This window comes from Atractosteus spatula, chromosome 1 (genome assembly GCF_055471065.1).
Source record: "Atractosteus spatula isolate fAtrSpa1 chromosome 1, fAtrSpa1.hap1, whole genome shotgun sequence".
NCBI classification, from domain to species: domain Eukaryota; kingdom Metazoa; phylum Chordata; class Actinopteri; order Semionotiformes; family Lepisosteidae; genus Atractosteus; species Atractosteus spatula.
In genome coordinates, this window is record NC_142706.1 from 1,422,450 (window position 1) to 1,444,748 (window position 22,299).

The 22,299-nt window shown below is 52.6% G+C and overlaps 2 protein-coding genes across 4 annotated transcripts; one reads left to right on the forward strand and one right to left on the reverse strand.

Moving 5' to 3' along the window:
- Positions 1-58: 58 nt before the first annotated feature.
- On the reverse strand, positions 59-16,468 carry ppat (phosphoribosyl pyrophosphate amidotransferase). The gene is made up of 11 exons (XM_088915596.1): positions 16,146-16,468; positions 5,804-5,870; positions 5,290-5,496; positions 4,953-5,065; positions 4,446-4,591; positions 3,710-3,788; positions 3,326-3,477; positions 2,797-2,924; positions 2,483-2,704; positions 2,007-2,127; positions 59-1,823 (listed from the first exon to the last, which is right to left on the reverse strand). The coding sequence occupies exons 1-11, from the start codon at positions 16,271-16,273 to the stop codon at positions 1,654-1,656; spliced, it is 1,533 nt and encodes a 510-aa protein (XP_088771722.1). The 5' UTR covers positions 16,274-16,468; the 3' UTR covers positions 59-1,653.
- On the forward strand, positions 7,759-21,586 carry paics (phosphoribosylaminoimidazole carboxylase, phosphoribosylaminoimidazole succinocarboxamide synthetase). 3 transcript variants are annotated; one of them, XM_088915292.1, is made up of 17 exons: positions 7,759-8,206; positions 8,860-8,967; positions 9,959-10,345; positions 10,715-10,810; positions 11,370-11,444; positions 12,409-12,813; positions 13,194-13,262; positions 15,221-15,384; positions 16,993-17,029; positions 17,329-17,526; positions 18,968-19,146; positions 19,241-19,420; positions 19,564-19,677; positions 19,772-19,855; positions 20,418-20,598; positions 20,875-21,033; positions 21,312-21,586. In XM_088915292.1, the coding sequence occupies exons 1-17, from the start codon at positions 7,792-7,794 to the stop codon at positions 21,476-21,478; spliced, it is 3,018 nt and encodes a 1,005-aa protein (XP_088771418.1). In that variant the 5' UTR covers positions 7,759-7,791; the 3' UTR covers positions 21,479-21,586. The 3 variants fall into 3 exon arrangements, with proteins under 3 accessions (XP_088771418.1, XP_088771507.1, XP_088771594.1); XM_088915381.1 differs by lacking the exons at positions 9,959-10,345; positions 10,715-10,810; XM_088915468.1 differs by lacking the exons at positions 7,759-8,206; positions 8,860-8,967; positions 9,959-10,345; ... (3 more) ...; positions 13,194-13,262; positions 15,221-15,384 and adding an exon at positions 16,341-16,888.
- Positions 21,587-22,299: the final 713 nt, after the last annotated feature.

Below are 22,299 nucleotides of genomic sequence, written 5' to 3' on the forward strand. Positions count from 1 at the left end.
GATTTTTGTGTGTGCTCCCATCAATTAGTCCCAAGAATAAAAAAAACTAACAAGAGGATTCAGGATTTTTAAAAGATCTTTATTCAAATTCACGTTCTTGAGCTTTTAATATTCATCTAATGGTACAAACGGATTGTTAGGGATTTTGTCTTAAAAACAACGTTTGCAAATTATATTGCAATATTTCTTAGGGGTTCACATCCCATTTGGCAACCGACGAAAGATTTGATCCAAGTTTCTGTGACTGAGGACCGTCGTCCATTAAGCATCTAAAAGGCCTCTACTCTGGAAACTTTCCACTTGTTATGAAGAAGTGTAGAATATTCTGAATTTTGCAGCCAAGGCAAAAAGATGGTAAACGGTAAATTGAACTTCTTACCCCATGCAATTTCATAGTTATACAGATACACTGAAGCATTCATTCACAACAAATGGATATGCCTTAATCACAGAAACTTTAACAAGTTTACAGATTTTTGACATTTGCAAAACATATTAAAAGTTCGGCAACAGCTGCTGCCTATGAAACAAAGGTTGCCTGTAAGCTACATTTATAGGAAATGTAACACTATCTTTAAACAAAAAACAACATAAAAAACTGGGGCCTAGTATAAAATGTATGTTACTTGGCAACACTGCTTTAAATCAAAGTCTAAAAACATTCTCTCATTTTAAGCACTAACTATCCAGCAGTTACTATCAACATCTTGACCTCTTTGACACTGAGAGCTGGCCGTGGCATTTTTCATCCCAAACCCCAATGATGGGACAGACTCTTCCTGTAGCGTTTTAAACCAAAGTACAAGTTATTCCCTTCCTGAAGATCTGCTTCGCCATAATAAAAGACACTGAGCAATCAATGCACTTTACTGTAGGGTCGATTGGCTTGGTATCACATGTATACCGCGACAAGGGTGGTATTGTAAGTGCAATCAAAAAAATGTTTTCCTCAAGCATGGAGAAGAACATGAGATTTCTAATGCTTGAAAATTAGCACCAGAGGATTCTGTTGTAGTTACTCTGTGGAGTATGCATGTTCTCTTTTTCCAGGTGCTCAAGTTTCCTCTTCCCTCCTGTGGACATGCTGGCGGGGTCAGGGCAGCGCCCTGCAGTGGAGTAGTGATCCGCTCAGGGCACAGTCCTGCCTCGTGCCCCTTAACAGCCGTAAGCTTTGGATGTGTGGATTAAACTGCACCTCTGCTACTGCGATAGGGTTCTGTAGGTAGGATTCGGATCCTAACAAACTGGGCCATTTACACGGCCACTGTCCTTTTCGTTTCCAAGCGTTTCGTTAACATTTTTTTATGCGTGGCGATTCCATTCTACGCGACAGACGGCACGTACAGGTAGAGGAATCCAGGAGTAATCCAGGAATACGCCGGGCAGGATTTCCTGCCGACACTCCAAATAAAAGCACGACGGCCCAAAAGAAAGTCCAGATGAAGCAGCCGCTCCTCGGGTTAGTCTTCAAGACGGACATTCTGGAAGTCTTTTTCACGGGAAGTTTTTGCCTGCTCTCCTCTGAAAACCGGAGTCCTTGATAAAAACTGCCGTGTGCGGTAAAACAGACACAGACACAGACACTTCGAGCTGCATCAGAAATGGCGGAAGAAGTTTCTGAGCAGTGGGCGGAGCAGCGGATGAGCCCTCCCCTCACCACTCCAGCTCCACAGGGTACTTCCCGGTGAGGCAGGCCGTACAGTGGCCCCCTTTCCGGCTCGGCTTGCCACCGATCACCGCGTCCTTCTCCTCGCGGGACGCCACGCCTTCTTGCACTGCCGCCACCAGCCCCTCGACCGAGAGGTACACCACGCTGGTCGCTCCTGCGCACGGCAAATGCCGGGAAAGTCTGGTTAGAAAGTCTGCGCGCTCGCCTAGAACGCTTTCTGTTCTTTACTGGTATTAGTCAAGAGACCATCATTGTATGCAACATTTTTTATAAAAAGTTTTAATGTTAAACTGAGTTTTCACATCGCTTTCCCCGCTTTGGAAACGATCACACTTACCGATGTATCCAGCAATGTTCTCAAATTCCGGTCTGTTGGCAATCAGCTCCTCCTTGGTTGGAATGTTGATCCCCATGTAGCACGGGAATCTTATGGGAGGTGAAGCCACGCGGATGTGAACCTGCCAGAGACAAAGCCAGTGAAACGAGCTGTTCAGACTGCCGTCTCTCCAGCGCACTGAGCTCTAAATAGATGGTAATGGGCACTAACGAGTTCTGGCTGTTCTGCAACGCTAGGAAAGAGAGGAAGACACACAGCTGAAGCATGCAACAGGCAAAAGGCAGAATAAGAAACCCACCCAGGCACTGTGATAATCAAGAGCACAGTACTGATTCCCTCAAATGTACAGAACAGTCTCAACTGCCTACAACACCCTGCTGTTTTCTACAGGCAAATGACTCAAATAATCCCTTTCAGAAGTCCTCCTCTGCCGTTAAACCGCCTGCAAACGCAGTATTTCGAACCAGGCTGCTGACCTCTTTGGCCCCGGCTTCTCTGAGCAGCCGGATGATGGGAGAGATGGTGTTGCCCCGCACGATGGAGTCGTCCACGAGCACCACCCTCTTCCCCGCGAAGTTGTCCGTCAGCGCCCCGAACTTCTTGGCCACCCCCAGCTGCCGCAGCCGCGTGTTGGGCTGGATGAAGGTGCGGCCCACGTAGCGGTTCTTGCACAGCACCTCGACGTAGGGAAGCCCGGCCTGTGGGAGACAGAGAGGGGAAATGGTCCGGTTCCGCCCAGGAGCACGCGCTCTTGTCCGCGGTGCGGGAGGCGCCGAGGCCGGGAGCGTACCTGCTGGGCGTAGCCCAGCGCGGCGGGAGTCGCGGACTCGGGGACCGTGCTGACCACGTCCGCGTCCGCCGGGGCCTCGATGGCGAGCTGGCGCCCGCACCGCTGCCGGACAGAGTACACCATCTGCCCTGCAACACACAGGATGTCCACATTAATGCCATCGTATGGTGACTGGGGACACGTCTGCAGGAGGTCCCGTCCTTCTGACAAGATCTTGAAAAAGTCCTGACTCAACCTGACCAAACCAATCTTCTTCTTTTTTACTTCTCAGCATTCGGTTGCTCATAAAGATGTTTCCCAATCTGTATATTTTACATGATCGGGTAAACATGAATGATTATACCTGCTGATAACTATCGGAACCGAACAACAGAGCTTTCTCCCGCAATACTTTTCCTAAATATTTCAAGTGATAATATATTTTTCCTGGATGTCTACAGAAAACAAATGTTTTGTTTGCAAGTAAATAATCTCCCAGACATTTCCAGAGAAAGAGGAGGAAAGCTAAAGAACAGCTATGGTCACTTGCCTTCAAATATCGAGTCTGGTCTTGCAAAATAAACATATTCAAATATGCAGAAGGCAGGAGGATCTCCCTCTGGTCTGGGCACAACACTCAGCGTCTTCACCCCATGCTTCGAGATCTGCACAATCTCTCCTGGCAGGACCTCACGATAATACCTGAGAGAGGAACCAAGCAGAGAACATGAGGAACCGTCTGCACAGCACAGACCTAACAAACCAGGGGAGGCAAGACAGACCTCCTCCTCACACCTAGTAAGCATCTTTCCTGGAGAGAAAATGCAGAGGATAAAGAAATCTGTGATCCACGGCACCCAGAGGTCACAGTTTGCACTTGTGTACTACAGAAACGTATCCTTTTCAGCAGCGGTAACCTGCTGGGAGAACTTACCGGGCTCCGATTGACTGGAAACCGCAGGACTCAGAGGAGACAACCCAGCCCTCGGTTTCCGCACTCCCTGTCTCGCCCCCTGTCCGTAGAGGAGAAGTCCACTTGAGTGATTTTGAAATGGCAACATTAACGTTAACAGTTGAGAAAAACTATCACGTTACTAATGATTCGTTAATCAAAAATACCTACGAGTCTGCACACATTGTCCATTCCGATGAAGAATAAAAATATGTTTCTCAATATGTCTTAAAAATGAAGCGTGAATACATCAAAATATTTTTCAAACATAAAATGATCCTTACATATCGAACATTTAAGCAACACCTGTCATCACATGCAGAACCAAGTTACCCTCTTGGACCACAGTTACTCATTTCTCCCACTGCCAAGTTCCTATCGTTTTTAATCTACCAGTTCAAAACTAGGGAGGAATCAATTCGAAAAGCAGAAAATCAGTATCTCCCTTCCTCTGTTATCTGTGCTTTTCCAAATATGTTAAAACACGATGCAAAGTTACACAAAGTTAACCTCTCTGTTCTTTCTAATTGATTTTTGTTTTTTACACACGAGATAAGCCAGCCGGACTATGCCTTGACATGAAATATTTGGGCTTTTGCTCAACCAGCTGTTATCTGCATTCTTCACTGTATTTTTTGAGGACAACAGATAAAGCTAGAACTTTCTGTCAACTACAAGTCCTTGACCTTTCCTGAAGCACAAACAAAAAAGCCGATACCTGCGCCCTGCAATCTGGAGCTAGGAACAAGGCGGCCCAGACAGAGAGGTCGATTCCCATACGGGTCACGGACCGCGTAAATAACGTCTTGGTGCATCACGAGTAAGGAGTAGGAAGTCGGCGTTTCAGTCATCAGATTCTTTATCCTGGAATACAGAAGCCATAACTCCAGTACACAACCCAAGCTAAATGTGCGTCAACAAAAACAAAAGCCGTCTCCTTTTCCACCCCCCTTCCAGGCCACCAGGAGATACAGGGGTTTGGTATTTGCATTTCCAGTGTTTAAACTGAACACATTCCCTGCTTTGGTGGCCACGGTTCTGTGCGTCTAGAAGTCAATTTTAGAAGCGTTTCTATAACACGCTGGATTCTGGGGCGCTCCAGGACTGGCCACAGGAAAACAGCTGTGCTGGTTCTGTGATCGTGACATACACTCCCACATGGGCACAAACAGTTAAAGAGGCTGGGGCGCAGCGGAGCTGGGGACGGGGACGAGCGGGCACGTACCGAGCCACCCAGTCCGGGGTGTCCAGCTCCTCCATGGGCGGAGTGAGGGCCAGCAGCTGCATGATCAGCTCGCTGTCGGAGCTGGTGGACAGACCCACGCCGTGGCGCATCACCTGCAGAGAAAACGGTGGTCAGGGGGCGCCCGGCAAGGTCTGCCTGTGCAGAAGGACAGAACTACCCCGGAGGCCTGGACGCGATCCTCACGTCAACCGGAGCGGACAGCTCTGCTGAGCGGCAGATAGCGGTCCGTTACAGCTGTCAAAGCAGAGGAGGCTCAGGAGTCGGGGGGTTGTGTTTGCTCGAACCCGGAGCCGGGGACCAGCGGCCTGCACCTCACCTGCTTGCGCAGCTTCTGGGCGTTCACCAGCTCCCCGTTGTGGGCCACGGCAATCTTCCCGTGCAGCGTCTCCACGACGAAGGGCTGGCAGTTCTGCAGCTCCGAAATGCCCGTCGTCGAGTACCGCGTATGTCCGATGCCCAGGTTTCCATACTCGAGCTTCCGCAGGGCCTCGGGCGGGAAGGCGTTGCTCACCAGACCCATCCCCTGAATAACAAGGCACAAAGACAGACGCTGAAACCACCTTCCTGGACCACCGGCAGCTCGCACGACAGCCCCGTCACCCGGGGGCAGAAGAACAATCTCTTCCCGCTCAGAAATCATACTCGACGGTCCCAGAAAGCACACCAAAATGTCTTATTCTGCAAAAATAACAACATTTGCACACAATTCATCTTCTGAAAACACAAACTTGCAGTTGCGCTTTCTTTGCATTGGCTAATTCATCATGCTAGTGATTTTCGCACGGAGTCTTAACCGTGGTCTTAAAAGGCGAGTCTGCAGCTCGACGTACCTTGTGTGAGTAGTACACTGGTGGGGAGGCTCCATTGCTCGTCACGATTCCAGCGCTCTCTTGTCCCCTGAAGAACAGTTCACAGACAGATATAATTCAAAGACTTACTCAGACCAAAACAAACGGGACAATGACCAAGAAGATGAGATGATGGTAAAACACTGGAGCCTCCTGTTCTACCGCAGGGGCGGCTGTTGTGGGGACGTGGAGGGGCCTGCTGTTTTCTAGGAGAGCGGGGAGAAGCTGGTAGCACGAAGCCGAAAGCGTGCAGATTCAGGTCAAGAGCGGAGAGATGATGGAATGAAATCCCGTAGACGCGCCAGCCTCCGGAACCAGGATCCCAGCTGTGTTTTAATGAGCTGCTGAGCTTTCGCTTGTTCTGCAGATTTAGCAGGGCCAATACTGTGTAAAAAAACCTTTCAGGCAAGAGCTGTGTCCATCACAACGCTCGGCCAAGGTCAGGTCACTTTTCTGTGACTCCAGCCTGCAAGGAGTGGAGACCGTCTGCTGCTCTGCTCTCCTGGCTGCATGCGAACAGCCCGGGAGGGTGGGCTGCCTACAGCTCGAGAGGGTCTTTCACACCTGCGTGGAGTAGCGCGTAGCGCGCTGATAGGAGACGCAGGACCACTGCTCTTTGCAATGAGTTAAGGGTAGCTACATATAGAAAAGAAAAGGCATGCACAAATATTAGATATAATAAATGACTGCTGAAAACAGAACATTTTTTTCTGCTTAACAAAATTCAGTGCATTAACCATAAAATTCCAAGAGTATGTAATTCTTAATACAGTTCAAGTGCAGGGAAAGTCCAGTATTTATGACCGGTTGAAGTCCAGTATTAAATTCCCCTTTAGCAGATCTTTTCCATCAAGTCTGAATTCCGTAAATCAGAGAATTTACTGTATTAATTTAGAAGCGTTAATAAAGACGAGACAAGGAAGTGGTTGCTGAACCGGACACTGACATCTTACAGCGGATGAGAGCGTCTGAAAGGCCCAAGCAGGGAATTCTGGATGGACGGGTTCAGGAACCTCCTTGCACACAGCGACTACCGCCACGCTGGCTCCATTCATGAAACAGCTGGGCGAGATGTTCACATTCATTCACTACCAAACAGGGTGAAATGGCCTCGTCTGTAACCTTTATGTTTCATTGATTTCTGGGCACAGGACTAGTGGATTCCCTGATGACATAATAACTGATACATAATCAGTTTTCTCCCCAGCATAAATTCATTACAATGATGAAGATCACTAAACAGGTGTGAAGTACTGTATGAGGACAGTTAATTTCATACTCAAGAGATTTCTAAATTATTGCACAGACAGCTCCAATCACTATTTATTTTAAAAAGCAGAAATGTTCTGTTTTAGTCAGTATTTGTAATGATTTCCTGCAAGAAATCTTGATATCCTTCATGCATCTTGGAAACTCTTCGTTAACCTGGAACTACCAGATGCTGAAAGTGTTTGCAAAGACTCACTGCAAGTCTGCTTTCACTCACAAGCAGATTCCCGACAGAGCACAATAAACAGCTCGAGAGCACGAGAAGAGCTGCAACGGCCCTCTCAAACTCAGACTTAAACTACTCCTGACGTAAAGAAGATTCCTTAGGCTTGGGTGCCTTTTCAGGCTTCTAAAAAAAACACCAAGCTACCGAGCCCTTCAGCTACCCCGTCTTAAGGAGTTTCACAAAGGAAGTAAAAAGAAAAGCTGCTCATTGTTCGCTCTAGCTGCACTGGCAAGAGCTTGAAGCGTCACTTGTAAAACATTTGCTTCGGAGTTGCCTTATTTGGAAAGAGCCTGCACTGCAGCCTGCTCACCAAGCTGCTTCTCCGATTACACGTGCCCCCTCCCCCTACGCAGCTTAAGCCAGTAACGAAGCTCCTTTCAGCTGCGTGAGCACTCACTGACAACCAGCCGTCTGGTTGCCTCAGCAACTAGGTGGCACAGGGGAGGGAGAGAACTGTTTCCAGGTCATTTTGAACATGGAGTGCGGAGCAGGGAAGCACTGGACTGAAGAGGAGGTGAAAGCCCTCTTAACCGTGTGGTCTGAGAGGAACATTCAGAGATATCTCCACGGGGCAACCAGGAATAAAGCCATGTTCATATACATCTCCAGCAGGCTGCAGGACTTTGGCGTCTTTCGGGACTGGAAACAGTGCCGGGCCAAATACAAGAACCTGAAGTATGAGTACCGAACCGTGAAGCATGCCCACTCCGCGGGCGACCTCGGGAAGTCCATGAAGTTCTTCCCAGAGCTGGATGCCATCCTGGCTGCGGAGGCTGCATCCCAGGCCCCAGACGAGGAGGAGGAGGAGGAAGAGGAGGACGGAGCGCACGCTAACTCCGCGAGGGTCAGCGAGGATGAAACCCGGTCCAGCACGGACCTGGCTCATGAAGGTAACTCGCAGGCGGCGCTCGAATGAAGTCGCCCAGAGAAGTAGAGGGACTTAAACTCTTGCTAACAAATACAACACTAAATTTCAGCTAGGATATAAACACCCTAAGAAAGTGATCTTGAGCTCCACAGGGCCCGACAGTGTACATCTGAAACCCACCTCTGCATCTATTATCTTCATTTCAACCACAGGGGTGTGGCCTGCCTAGCAGGGATCTTCGCCTGGTCCTCCAACCACCAGAGCAGCAAGTTCTGGCCAGATTATGACCTCACAGGGTAATAGCATTACTCCCTGATCCCGGACCAGCAGTGCTTTACTTCCACACTATCACTTTCTTCCTCTAAGCCAGAGTCGAAATGCTCGGCTTCCGCCGGGAGCATATGCTTCCCTTAAAAATGCATTTTTCTTCCAGCAAAATAGAGGTGAAAAGGCCTTGTTATCGCTGAACACATTTACCATGTTTGAAACCGTGAGACCCTAGTGCTGCCTCAAATCACATCAGCTCCTCAGACAAGAGGCTTCAGCTGTGCCTCTGTAGCCAGGAAAGCAGGAACGCACCAGCAGTATAGGTCACCTCTGACAGGCTACTGAACCTAAATGCACCTTTTGGTTAATTTTGTTGTTTTTTTTTTCCACAATCTAAAAAAAATCCAGAAGTGGGGGAGATCTGTGTGGCTCTGGAAGAGGACGACCTCAGCACGACCTCAGATGACCTGCTGCCACGCCTGACGGTGACGGGCAGCAGCGGCACACCTGGCCCAGGTAACTGAGCGGCACGGGGCGCACGCCAGCCGAACCCGCCCGGGCGGCACTGGCTCATACAGGACCGCCATCTGCGACGTTCGTCTCTGCTGAACAGATTCAATCTCTGGGTTCAGGTAAAAAATTATTTCAATAGGTCGAAACATTCTGGAAAATACAAATGGGAAGATCCTAACACTGATCTCCTTTCACTCTCTACTGTCTCTCGACTCTCTCCCTCTGTCACTCGCAATGCCATATAATCCTTGTTTTAACTCGATAGAACTCAACTCTTCAAACACACACAAAAAGAACACGCCACAAATCACAAACTCAGGTAAAACAAATACTAAATATTTGATGAGTAGGGGGCTCAAAAACTAGCCAAAACGTCCTCTCTTCTTTTCCTTTCAGCGTGAAATAAACCTTCACCTGTTCCTTTGCGGCCTACGCATGCTGAGGCAGCTCGCTGCTTGAACTACTTTATTAGAACCCCCCTGTGGCGGAGCAGAACATGTTTCTGCCACAGAATTAAAAAAAAACAGACTTCCTGTGGGATGTGAAAGTCTGGAACAGGCTACCCAGCCAATCTGATGAAGCCGAAACGCGAGTTTCTTTCAAGAACAGCAGGGATCGATGAGCCACTAACTAACCCCTCTAACACGGGCCTCCTCTCGTTTATAACCTGACGTTCTGCGGGATCTGGGAAATGGTTCTGTGTGGTCGGTGTGAGTGCAGACTTGCATGGTGCACATCAGCTGTGTCTTACAGGAAAGGTGCCAAGGAGCACAGATTAGGGCCACGCAGGGGTCTGGTCAGGGGCTGCTGGTACCAGGAGAATGACGCGCTTTGGATAAAAAGTTTTTTTAAATTTCGTAGAGATGGAAGAGCCTGTAAAACCGGGCACGGTCTGGGATGACGTCGGTGTCGATCAGCGTCACCGTACAGAACCCCTCCCCCCCCCCCATCACCTCTCCAGCCACAGCCCAACCTGCCCCCCTCTCTGTCGCAGGCAGCCGCCCCCCCCGGGGGGTGGCCTTCATCCCGCCCGTGGCCACTGAGGGAGGGAAGCACTGGACCGACGACGAGGTCCGAGCCCTGCTGTACGTCTGGTCAGACAGGGGGGTCCAAGCCCAGCTGGAGGGGGCCGCGCGGAACCGGAGCATCTTCCAGGAGATCGCCCGGCGGCTGCAGAGGTTCGGGATCGAGCGCGACTGGAAGCAGTGCCGGACCAAGTACAAGAACCTCAAGTACGAGTACAAGACCGCCAGGAGCTCCCAGAGCTCGGGCAGCGCGTGGAAGAACATGAAGTTCTTCAAGGAGGTGGAGTCCATCCTGGAAAACAAGCCGCTGGAGCAGCTGGGCCAGGCGCCGGACCGGGGAATGGACTTCCGTGAAGGTAAAGAGGCCCGCTTCCACCTGCTGCGGAGAGCTCGCACGCCCTCCCTCCCGCCCCCCCCGCCACGCCGGCTAGAAGGAGGGGCGTCCCCTGGCTGCCCCAGCATGCACTGCACTCCCGGCGCCCAGCCGCGCTCGCCCGCTTGAACACCTGCCCGGGCTTTCAGAGCATCCTCCACGGGCAGCTGTGTCCAGATGTGTGTGTGTGGGGAGGGGCACAGCTGCACAGTACTACCCCCTGCATGGCAGCAAGGGGTATCCACTTGTTACCCAACACCCCGATATTTAAAAGACAAGGCAGGCCTTGTTCAATGCTTTTCAGAATTTTTGCCAAACGTGTAAGGAATACTTCTGTTCTCTTGCGGCACAGAGGAAAACAGCCCAAGGCTGGATGAAACGGACGCCTTTAGCACCAACTCCGAGGAGCCTGCAATCCCATGTATTAAAAAGGAGCCACAGGACGCCGGTACAGTCATTTCAATTAATACCTTCGACAATTTAGTACTTCACCGATCTCTGAAGTACAGCAGTGCGCCGTTACACCACCTAGTGGTTTCGTGTTTATTTTTAATGAACAGAAAATAAGTTCCGGCACAGTAATTATATATAGATGAATAAAATAAGAAATTGATCATTAATTGGTCTGTTGTGTGTGGGGGGGCCGGTGTGTCTGCAGGATCTCCAGGTCAGCGGCCGGAGAACTGGGAGAAGGGAATAAAGTGGTGAATGAAGCCGGCTGTAAGCTCATGCAAGTTGTGTGGATCCCAGTCAGACTGAAAACCCCAGACTGTAGCCCCACTGCCCCCCCAGGACCCAGACAGGGGTCCCCGATACATCACCCAAGCAACCGCAACCGAAGATAACATTTCTAAGAACTGAGACGAATGACAGCAACTTCTTATCCTAGAGGGACAAGGTTCCATTCATCATTCTAATGAAGCCAAGCACTCCGCAGATCTTAAACAGCTCTTTCTGTGGCACAAAAAGTGATTTTGCAAATAAAATGTTTCTTTTTCCTCTGTTAGATGAGGATGCAGTTAGTTGCACTTCTGAAGACCATACAATCCTGAGCACATGGAAGAGGCTATTGAAAGATGCAGGTAAGCCGATACAAAATAAATAAATTGCTGTTACCATTGTGCATTTTTGTACGTATACAAGCACAATTCTTCAGATGTTATACAATACCGTTCAATAACACTACTTTTAACCCACACTATTTCGAAGTTTATAGAAGAAAATTATGTTAGAAGTGAGTATCATGACAATATATTAATGCTAATGTTTCACATTCTCTGCATATATATGCCATCTAAAAATTTAATACTTCGATCACTTAAAGTGCAATAGATTTAACTTTGATCCCACAGCACATGCTGTATTATAAATAGGAGCTGCTGTACTTATTGGGAGCTTGTTTTTTTTTTTAAAAAAACAGCGGTCAGTATTCATGGCTGAAATTCAGAGACAGCACCTTACTACTGCCAATAAGTATATCAGCAAGCACCAAAATCATTGGATTTCTATGGATACAAAAGTAACTCAAGGTACACAAAGGCGTCTTTTCACAACAATTATCTGCAACTCCACAAAAAGCACAAAAAAACACTTTTTCAAGAACAGACAGATTACAAACCAGAGAATGTCTGGTTTATACCACCTAAACGATCCACAATTCCAAACCCCTTTCTTAAACGAGCCCCACAGACTGCATTTCAACAGCGAGGGGAGGCAGCCCAAACACCCAAAACCCTCCGTGAGAAGATCTGCCTCCTGTCCTGAACTTCCCTAAACCGACTTCCTTGTGTCCCCGGGCCTCTCGGTCGCTCCTAGACTTGAAGCCGGGCCACAACAAAGTCCCCACTCCGTCCCTAGTGTTTCAGGGGTCAGATCCCTCAATCCCCGCAGGCCAGGAGAGCTCCCCTTCCTGCTTCCCGCCTCTACCCGATACACACGGGCCCCAGAATAGCCAACCGGCTTCCTGAGGGGCGTTGTCAGGACGACAGGACGCCCGGTCAGAACCGGAACGCAGTGCGGCCGAGTGACGCTCTCGTTCGTCCCCAGATGACCGCCCGCCGCCCGACCGGGCTCTGAACCAGTTCCGGGTCATCACGGTCAACGACTCGGGCATCGGGAGGAACTGGAGCGACGACGAGGTCAGGGCGCTGATCCTTGTCTGGTCCGACGAGGGCATCCGGCAGCAGCTGGAGGGCGCGACCCGGAACAAGGACATCTTCCTGCAGATCTCCCGCCGGCTGCTGCGGGCCGGCGTCGACCGGGACTGGAAGCAGTGCCGCACGAAGTACAAGAACCTGAAGTACGTGTACCGGGCGCTGCAGAGGGGCCGCGGCCCGCGCGGCGACCCCCGGAGGGTCATGCGCTTCTACGACGAGGTGGACGCCATCCTGCGGCGCGCGGGCGGCCCGGGCGCCCCCTCGAGGCCCGGCTCCGGAGCGGACAACAGCCCAGGTGGGTACCGCCTCTTGGCTAGACGCAGTCCGCCGCACAGCTGGCCCGCTCAGAGCGGAGAACGTTTCTGAACACACGCCAGGTCCGAGAACAGGCCCCATGCACAGCGTCCACGGCGTCTGCTTTAATCCCACAGCACCTCACCTACGGGAGGGGACCCACGTCTTCCATCAGGGAAGCACAGGTTTCCTGAACTGCTGCCCTGCACATGTCGAAGTGTAGTTACTTATGCACTGCGGCATAGAAATCTCTTTTTACTGGTGCACTTCCTGCAGAAACCCTAAGCGAAGCAGTTTTTAATCAAAATATGAGTCCTTAAACATTGTGACTGTTCCCGGTTTGGAGTGGCTCCTCAATTCCCATGTTATTATTTTACACAGATGAAGAAGAGCCCGGCGCTCAAGCCGAAAATTTGCCCACCAAAGGAATCAAGAGAAAGGCCAAAGAAGGTGAGACTGACCATCTTGCATTCCGATTTATCAGAGGAATGTCTGTGACCTATCGGCTTGACTGCTGTTGCTACCCCTTTCGCAATTCCCAGCACGAAGCGGAGCCTGTGTCTTATGATCACAGGCAAAAGTAGAAAAAAAGTTAGCATGTGAAGAATGCAAGGAATATCGCCGCGTAATACCCATCTACTGGCAACAGACATGCCATTGAGTTCCAGATGCCTTCAAGGAAAGTAATGGTGGACCTATAACCAGAATAATAATAATAATAATGATTGCTTACACTTATATAGCGCTTTTCTGGACACTCCACTCAAAGCACTTTACAGGTAATGGGGATCCCCTCCACCACCACCAATGTGCAGCCCCACCTGGATGATGCGACGGCAGCCATAGTGTGCCAGAACGCTCACCACACATCTCCTCCCACACTCAGTGAGTGGGGAGGAGAGCAGAGTGATGAAGCCAGTTCAGAGATGGGGATTTTTAGGAGGCCATGATTGCTAAAGGCCAATGGGACATTTGGCCAGGACGCCAGGGTTACACCCCTACTCTTTTTGAGAAACACCCTGGGATTTTTAATGACCTCGGTTTAACGTCTCATCCGAAGGACGGCGCCTGTTTACAGTATAGTGTCCCCCTCGCTATACTGGGGCATTAGGACCCACATGGACCGCAGGGTGAGCGCCCCCTGCTGGCCCCACTAACACCTCTTCCAGCAGCAGCCTTAGTTTTTCCCTAGAGGTCTCCCATCCAGGTACTGACCAGGCTCACACCTGTTGAGCTTCAGTGGGTTGCCAGTGGTGAGTTGCAGGGCGATATGGCTGCTGGCGATAGTCACCAGAAGGATGAGCTATTAAATCCGACAGTGCACTTTTGAGAAAAACTATATTTTTCCCAATGAAGGACCAGCGGTTCTCGCTGGCTTGTTACCCGAGCCGGTCGGTGTTTTGCAAGCTGCCCGCGCTACGCCAGCCCACTCCTGCAGCCTCACCCCGCCGACCTCTGAACTCTCTCCAGAGGGGAAGGGGGCTCAGCCGACACCGGAAAGGCAGCATTTCCGCTCTGAATCCTTCCCCGGGAGAGGGGGAGAGGAAACCGCAGGTGCCGGGAGACGAGGGAGTTGTGAGGGTGATCCACGCGGGGGGATATTTCTACTTCCTGAGGAGCAGGAGCCCTGGAGTCACCGTGAAAACCCGCCAGCAGAGCGGCCAGTGAAATCCCGGCTGGGGAGGCTATACGGGCAAACACTGCTCCTCTCTCCTCTCTCCCAGACACGATTTCTGTTACTCGCTGGCCTCACCTTCTGCGTCTATTTACAGGGACTGCGGGACTCTACAAAGACACCCGAAACCCAGAACACCCCCCCCCGCCGGGATCGCACCTCCCTCCCTCGTCCCTCTGATTATTTCTTTTCAGGACCTCCTCCATTGACTCTCAGATTCCAGCCCTTCACACCTCTCCCCTTGTCCCTGCTGGGGCCCCCTCTCCCCTCACCCCTGCGCCCTCTCCCCCTCACACTGCGTCTCCTCTCTGCGCCCCAGCGAGCCATTAGCGCTGCTGATGCGTCTCCGGGGAGACGGGCCATCGAGCTGAAATGGGCGATCAGTGCGCCCAGGCCCCTCCGGCGACTTGTGGGCGCAAAAGACCGCTGACATTCCTTCACCTAAACCCTGAGGCAACGCTCGGGTATTTCGCCAGAACAATGAACTAAAACCCCCCAGGTACCGATTCACGGTGCAAGAGAAACACTCACCTCGAGTGCAGAGCGGGGCCCTTAGGCCATTAAACGTTTCTGACCCCACCGGGAGATAGCCCGTCTGTGGGCGATAGTATACAACGTAACTTCGTGCACCTTTTTTAAAAAACGCGCACGCACTGGAAGCTGACGTCTAACCGGTCTAACCGGTAACGGCAGCGAACTCACTGTTCGCAACCCACTGTATTTTATCTTTCAGAGCTTCCCCTCTCACCCAGGAAGTGTCCGTCCAGACGGGACACCACCGCACCGCCGGACCCCCGGCCCCGCTGCAAGGAGGAGCGGGCCGAGACCGGCACCCCGACCCTTCAGATCGGCTCCGTCTGCTCCATCGCACCGTCTCCGCGCTCCGCACCGGCCAAGGTCTGTGGGCGGGTCTGCGCGCCTTGGGCTCCACTTCTCTCACGCACACCGAGTCTCCCCCCCCCGCTAAATCCAAACCCCACAGAGTCTTAGCCCGTCAGGACCTTATCTGCTTCAGACATAACTGTCTGGAAAGACTAGTGCTGTGCAGGGACACCGGTTGACTCAGGTTATTGGGAAGTACAGAAAGACACTTCATCTCAATGCTAAACGATAAAGGAAATAAAGCCAGCGCAGTCCATAAGCGCCAGTATAGCCAGCCATGTCAATAAGCGTTAAAGACATCTTAATAACGCGCACCAAACATCTGGCGTCTTAGATTGCGGCCGAGTTACTCCACTAGGCTCGGTTCCCCGCTCTGTCGCCGGACCGCGGGCAGAAACTCGCCGATTTGAACATGCAGGAGGGGGGAAAACTCCTGGAAAACGGAACGGGAACCGCCTGCGCCACCGGCGACGGGTCCCTCGGAGTTACACCCTGGGACCCACCTCGCTCTCCCCTTTTTTGCGGGAGTTTTGGTCTCGATTTTAAAGAGAACAGCGGGGGGTGCTGCAGGGCGCCTGCACGCTTGCCGTTCAGCGAGTCGCAGAGAAATAGAAAAACTAAACAACAACAGCCACAACTTCTTCCCCAGCTGTTAGCCTAAACGGCACCGCTTACGCGCAAGCCAGTACGCCACGGCGGCGCACTCGCCGGAGACGCATCTGTCTGCGCGTCTGCGTCTCATCACTCCACGTGGAGCCGCGGGTTTCCGGGCTCACCTGTGCTGCAGCGCCACCAGCCCCAGCGTGATCACCTGGGCCACCTCCAGCTCCGTGGGCCACTCGCCCGCCGCCACGCAGCCGAACACCCCGCACTCCTCGCGTATCCCCAGCTCCTCGAACTCCATCGCGGCGGCTCGGCTCGGCTCGGCTCGGCACTCCGGCACCCACTCCCACTCCCACTCGCGCAGAACTTCCCCGCGGCCGCGCACGTGGTGTTGGTGGTGCTGCTGCTGCTGCCCGGCTCGACCACTCGCGAGGGGACAGAGGGGAAGGTCTGCGCGCAGCCACACGCCGGCGGTCGCTTTAAACCCCCCCTCTCTCTCTCTCTCTCTCTCGCCGGGACAGTGCAGGGCCCTGCCTCCCGTGACGAAACCCACAGAGACGGCTTTGCATGGACATGCAAATAATAGGCCTTGGTTGTTTTTTTTTTAAAAAAGCTTAAAAGTCAAGATACCCCCCGAGGACGGAATATGGTACACCCTCCCCGCCTTTGCATGTGACGCGAAAGACGAAAGAGCAACTTTGCTTCAGCCGAGGAAACTTCGTGCATGGGGTTCGGGAAGCGCGTCTGCGGAATTGCAGCACTTTTTTTTATGTAAAAAAAAAAGGCCCGACACACGTGAGCTAGGGGGCGTATCTGCCCCGGTTATAGACGTGCGTGCGAAGTTGCCCCGGACTCGTTTGGTGAACTTGGCGGCTTTCTGTCCCGTCGGTGCCCGGAGTTCCTCGCTGTGTCTGAAGTATGTCCCCCCACCACCGTCAGGCGTTTAATGTCTGCTTTCAATCCGTAAGGCGGTTGCAAACGAAATTGGGGCTAACGCGTGATATGATTTGATTTTTGCAGGTACAGAAGCTGCGCTCTGATATGGCGTCCGAACCAGGTAATTTTCCCCTTTTCAAAACGCTTTCTAACTTTCTCACGTTGCTTCGCGAGCATGCCGAGTAAACCCTTTGTGAGGCTGGGTACTCTCTAGCGGGTAGCTCAGATAATGGCTTTAACGTGCCAATTTCGTTACGGTGAGAAGCAAGTTTGCCAGATGCGGTAGGAGGATGTTTTTTTTCCCCTCTAGATAGGGAAATGAAGCTGCTATTATCAGCGGTCTTCCCGTGCAGTTTCCCCGCTGTTGTTTTAACAAGCGATTTCAAGTTCACGAAAGGAGCGGGCGTTGTGTGCCTGCAGAGCTGCCGCTGGGCCAGAAGCTGAGCGAGGGCAAGACGAAGCAGATCTACGAGCTGCCCGACCTGCCGGGCCATGTGCTGGTGCAGTCCAAGGACCAGATCACCGCCGGCAACGCCGCCAGGAAAGACCAGCTGCAGGGCAAGGCGGCGCTGGCCAACGGGACCACCTGCTGCGTGTTCCGGCTGCTCCAGGAGGCGGGTACGGGCTCTGCTCTGCCGTGTCCTCGGCCCCGTTGCGTGAAACACGGTGCGCCGAAGGTCTGGCGGGGGTCTTGGGAAGATGGGGTTTGCACGGTTTAAAACGCGTCAGGTGCGCACGCAACGTTGTACTGAAAGAGCCCGGGTACAGTGGGGAGCTGCGTCCCCGGACTGCAGAGGAACAGGCCTTGGGTTCATTTATTCCATTCTGAAAGAAAAAAGACAAAGTGTTTGGGCTGTGTTAAGGCCTTCTTCACGGCCAAACATTGTCGTCTCTCCTTTTCCTTTCAGCATGGAATAAACCGTGACTTGTTTTACTGAAATGTCTATTCATCCAAGTAGCAGAGCAGAAGTCCTTTCCAACTGGACCAACGAGCCCTCTGTGACGAAACACGAACTCGTTTGCTGTTTTTTTTTTTTACCTCGCACGGGGCAAAGGCTGTAGGCTCTCAGATAAATGTCTTTATGTCCTCATTAACCCCTCTGTTGATCCCGCAAGGGACAGCGAATTTAAACTCTTGCGTGTCCACGAGTAAAACCAGAGAGTGGACACAAGTAGAAACTATGGGTGGTGGTGGGTGAAAACTGAAGACAGGAGACCCTTCATTACACAAAGGGAAGCGGGAGAGGGGAACAAGCTGCCCAGCCATGTTGTTCAAGCCGATTCCTGGGATCAATTAGCTACTCACTGTTAAACAGGCTAGACGGGCTGAAGCCATCATTATGTTCTTGCTTGGTCTTGGGAGAAGCGGTGCGTTTGGCTGTTCGGTGTTACTGCTTCTGCACTCTGTGAGTCTTTGGCGAGGGGTTGTGAGGGAGAATCGATCTCTTAAGGGATGTTTCACGGGGCTGCTGAAGGATGGCTTTTATTGGACAAAGCATCATTTCTTTACACGGGATTTTTGAAAAGTGACTGGTTCAGTTTGCTTATTTTTTTATACTCTCAACTCCAAAAAGCAAGAGTTTCAATAACTTACCAGTCTTGTTAGAGCTGCTGTGTAACTCAGCTGCTTTAACGTGCGTATGACCGAGCTGCTCACAAAGTGGGGGTTTCAGTCGAGTGCTGTGCTCACAGCAGGGGGGACAACCCCCAGTCCAGATTCAGCAGGGTTTAGGGGGCCTCGTTTAAATCGTCCACCTGACCGGAGGAGTCCGAGCTCTCGTGTTTTGAGTCTCTCCGCGGGAGCAGGGCGGCAGGGCAGGCCTCCCCCTCGCCCTGCGGAGGTCCAGGTGCTCGTGAGCTTCCCGGCGCCGCCCTGACCTCGCTGACCGAGCGCGGCCAACGCGTAGCCCGGGCTCCGACTCGAGCCGCGACCTTCGGGTCCCCCCGAACCTCGGAAGAGACACAGGTTCCTCAGTCGTGCCAAAAAGGGGGGGGGGGTCCAGACCCCCCCACCCCGAGTGGGCGCCGATGTCCGCTGACCCGCTCTCTGACCGTCCAGGGATCCGGACGGCCTTCGTGAGGCAGCACTCGGACACGGCCTTCGTGGCGGCCCGCTGCGAGATGGTCCCCATCGAGTGGGTGTGCCGGCGCATCGCCACGGGCTCCTTCCTCAAGAGGAACCCCGGGGTCAGTGAGGGCTACAGGTTTGCCCCGCCCAAGCTGGAGCTCTTCTTCAAGGTGAGGCACCCCGCGTCCGCCGGGCCCCGGCCCGGGCCCCGGCCGAGAGCGGCCCCCGCCGGCGGGCTCACGCCGCGTCTCGCTGTGCCCCCAGGACGACGCCAGCAACGACCCGCAGTGGTCCGAGGAGCAGCTGCAGGAGGCCCGGTTCTGCTTCGCGGGCCTCGCCGTCGGCCGCTGCGAGATCGACATCATGAGCCGCGCGACCGTCGCCATCTTCGAGATCCTGGAGCGGGCCTGGGACACGCAGGGCTGCACCCTGGTCGACATGAAAGTAAGGGATCTGCCGGGGTGTGGGGTGGGGGGGACCACCGAGCACGCAGAGACCCGTCCTGCTGCCGGAGTTGTATTTCACGGCTCGCCTCCTCTTTATACACACAGTCCTATAACCTCTCGCTTCCCGCCGCCTGCCTGCAGGTGGAGTTCGGCGTCGACGTGACGACCAAGGAGATCGTGCTGGCTGATGTCATCGACAACGACTCGTGGAGGCTGTGGCCCTCTGGGGACCGCAGCCAGCAGAAGGACAAGCAGGTGCTGGCTCTTACCTGGGGGCCGAGCTTTTCCCCCTTTTCTGATGGGGACAGCTCTGTTGCAATTTGTTTTTTTTTTTCCTGTTTTGCTCCAGGTGTACAGAGATCTGAAAGAAGTGACCCCTGAAGCGATGCAGATGGTGAAGAGGAACTTCGAATGGGTTTCTGAAAGAGTCAAGGTAGCGTTCTGGAAGGCAGAGTGAGCTTTATCTACAACGCGGTTTTTATGGAGAATTAAGTAGGATGTAGCAATTTAAATTCGAGATTCTATATCAAGAACCAGCTGACAGAATTCACGATCTGTTCGATCTAACTTGACCCACAGCTTGGAAAAGCGCTGATTTTATATAAATGATTCCAAACTGTGGAATTATTTTAATCATTTCCCAAACAGTTATTTTAGGGTTCTTTTTCTTCCTGCTCCACTGCAGAAACTGTAAAAAAAAAAAAAGAAAGAAAAGCTGGATGATTCTTGTTAGAGTAGAGAGACGGTGATTAAAACCTCTAACTGAGGTCACGCTGACAGAGGCACATGATGTGTGCCACGCTCTGCTCATTCTGCTTCTAGAGGACATGTGACTGTGGAATGGCAGCCTCTTCCACGCCACTTAAAAATTAGCCACGCTTATCTTGCGTAATGTTATAGATTCCTGCCTTTCTTAGAAATCCAAACTGCGAGTTGCCCTGGATGGGGGCAGGTGAATTTGGCCTGGGCGCTGACGGGCTCGTGTCTCTCTGCAGCTGCTGCCGGAGAGCCGCGCCGGCGGCCGGGTGGTGGTCCTGATGGGCTCCACCTCCGACATGGCCCACTGCACCAAGATCCGCAAGGCCTGCGAGGGCTACGGCGTCCCCTGCCTCCTGAGGGTCACCTCGGCTCACAAGGGCCCCGACGAGACCCTGCGCATCAAGGCCGAGTACGAAGGTAGGGGGCACGTGGGGTACTTCCTGTGGAGGGCAGGAGGGGGCGCTAGACCCGATGGTCTGGCCCAGGGCTCTCTTCTGCCTCCTGCGTTCGGGAGCGGAGGAGCGAGGTGCTGGCATGTCCTCGCTGGGGAGGGGGGGGCGGGAGGCACGCACCGCGGGAGAGAGGAGCGGCTCTGGAGCCGCCCGCATCTCGTGTCGTCGCACCGGGGGGCCGCACGGAGCCCTCTCTGTGTGTCTCGCCGGTAACTTTCCGGCGCCGTCTCTCTCCCCCCAGGTGACGGCGTGCCGACCGTGTTCGTGGCTGTGGCCGGCCGGAGCAATGGCCTGGGCCCCGTCATGTCGGGGAACACCGCCTACCCGGTCATCAACTGCCCGCCGGTCAGCCCCGACTGGGGTGCCCAGGACATCTGGTCGTCTCTCAGGATGCCGAGCGGTAAGGCTTCCAGCGTTGGGACGCGGGGGGCTCTGGGGAGGGCGATGGGACAGGGGGGGCTCCGGGGTGGGAGTTGAGGCTGCTTCATGCTGGGCTCTGCTGGGAGAGGAGGCCTGTTCTGACATCACTGCTCTCAGGATGCTTCACGGTTGGCCAGGCAATTGTCTCTTCAGAGAAGAGACAAGCATGGATGGACCTCCCAGTTGTGGCGGCGGTACCGTATCTGTTTCTCTGCTGTCCCCCGATGGCGTCGGGCTCAGCTCTCGTGTCTCCTGCAGGTCTAGGCTGTAGCACAGTCCTCTCGCCCGACGGAGCCGCGCAGTTCGCCGCTCAGATCTTTGGCCTGACAGACCACCTAGTTTGGGCTAAACTGCGCGCCTCCATGTTGAACACCTGGGTCTCCCTGAAACTGGCCGACAAGAAGCTGCAGGAGTGCTCCCTTTAAAAATGAGCTCCTCCCGAAGTTTCTATACTACAGCACTCGAGTCTCCGTCAGCCTCACAAATACTACTGGATACCATTCCAAAATTAAAGCATTTTTTTGCAAACAAAAGTCCGATTTCTCCATGGTACTCATTATTTTTCATCTTTGGAAATCTCAGTTAAACCCTAAATTGAGATGGCATGATGAAATATGCATCGCAATTAACGTTAATGTGGTCCCAAGAGAGGGTCATATTGTTTCAATGAGACTGATGTCATAAATGTTAACTTGTTAAACGAGTTCCAGCCAAGTCACCAGGATTCAATTGAAAGAGACAAACTGACCCGCCTTTCTGTGCGTTTGCTCTTATCGGGAATGTGCAAGAGCTACATCTCGTATTCGGGCTCGGGTGGGAGGGATGTGAGGTATGCTCCATGTCGTCGGGGCTGCCCAACTCCAGTCCTGTACGTTTTCATTCCTGGTCGGCTCTGGATGACCCAGTCAAAGCAATCCAGTCCCTCTTCAAAGCTGTGAGGGACCTGCTCATTGCAAGAGCCTTGTAAAATCTCCAGGCCTGGATCTGGACACTGCTGCTGTTACAGGTTGCGCCCTGTAACAGTGAAACAATAATTTTGCCTTTTCGGCTTTTTGGTCTTGTGCTACAAGTCCGATTTCCACAGCAGACCTGATTGGTTTTCCATAAGTGGCAACTTCACCACAATCCCAAACCCTGTAGCAATACTGCTTCTCTTCAAGATTTATTTTATGATGGAGCTTCCCAGTCTTGGTACTGGGGCTCTTTCCTTAATTGAACTAAGGCTCTGCTTGGTTTGAAGTTGTGC

What these genes read in the sequence shown, in the direction of transcription:
- paics (XM_088915292.1), top strand. Translation starts at nt 7,792, where the DNA reads ATGGAGTGCGGAGCAGGGAAGCACTGGACTGAAGAGGAGGTGAAAGCC. An exon ending in GGGAATGGACTTCCGTGAAG is followed by an intron (nt 10,346 to 10,714) that starts GTAAAGAGGCCC and finishes CTTGCGGCACAG; the next exon opens with AGGAAAACAGCCCAAGGCTG. An exon ending in GCACCCTGGTCGACATGAAA is followed by an intron (nt 19,421 to 19,563) that starts GTAAGGGATCTG and finishes GCCTGCCTGCAG; the next exon opens with GTGGAGTTCGGCGTCGACGT.
- ppat (XM_088915596.1), bottom strand. Translation starts at nt 16,273, where the DNA reads ATGGAGTTCGAGGAGCTGGGGATACGCGAGGAGTGCGGGGTGTTCGGC. An exon ending in CAGTGTACTACTCACACAAG is followed by an intron (nt 5,497 to 5,803) that starts GTACGTCGAGCT and finishes CTTGTTATTCAG; the next exon opens with GGGATGGGTCTGGTGAGCAA. An exon ending in ACCCCGGACTGGGTGGCTCG is followed by an intron (nt 4,592 to 4,952) that starts GTACGTGCCCGC and finishes TCTGTATTCCAG; the next exon opens with GATAAAGAATCTGATGACTG.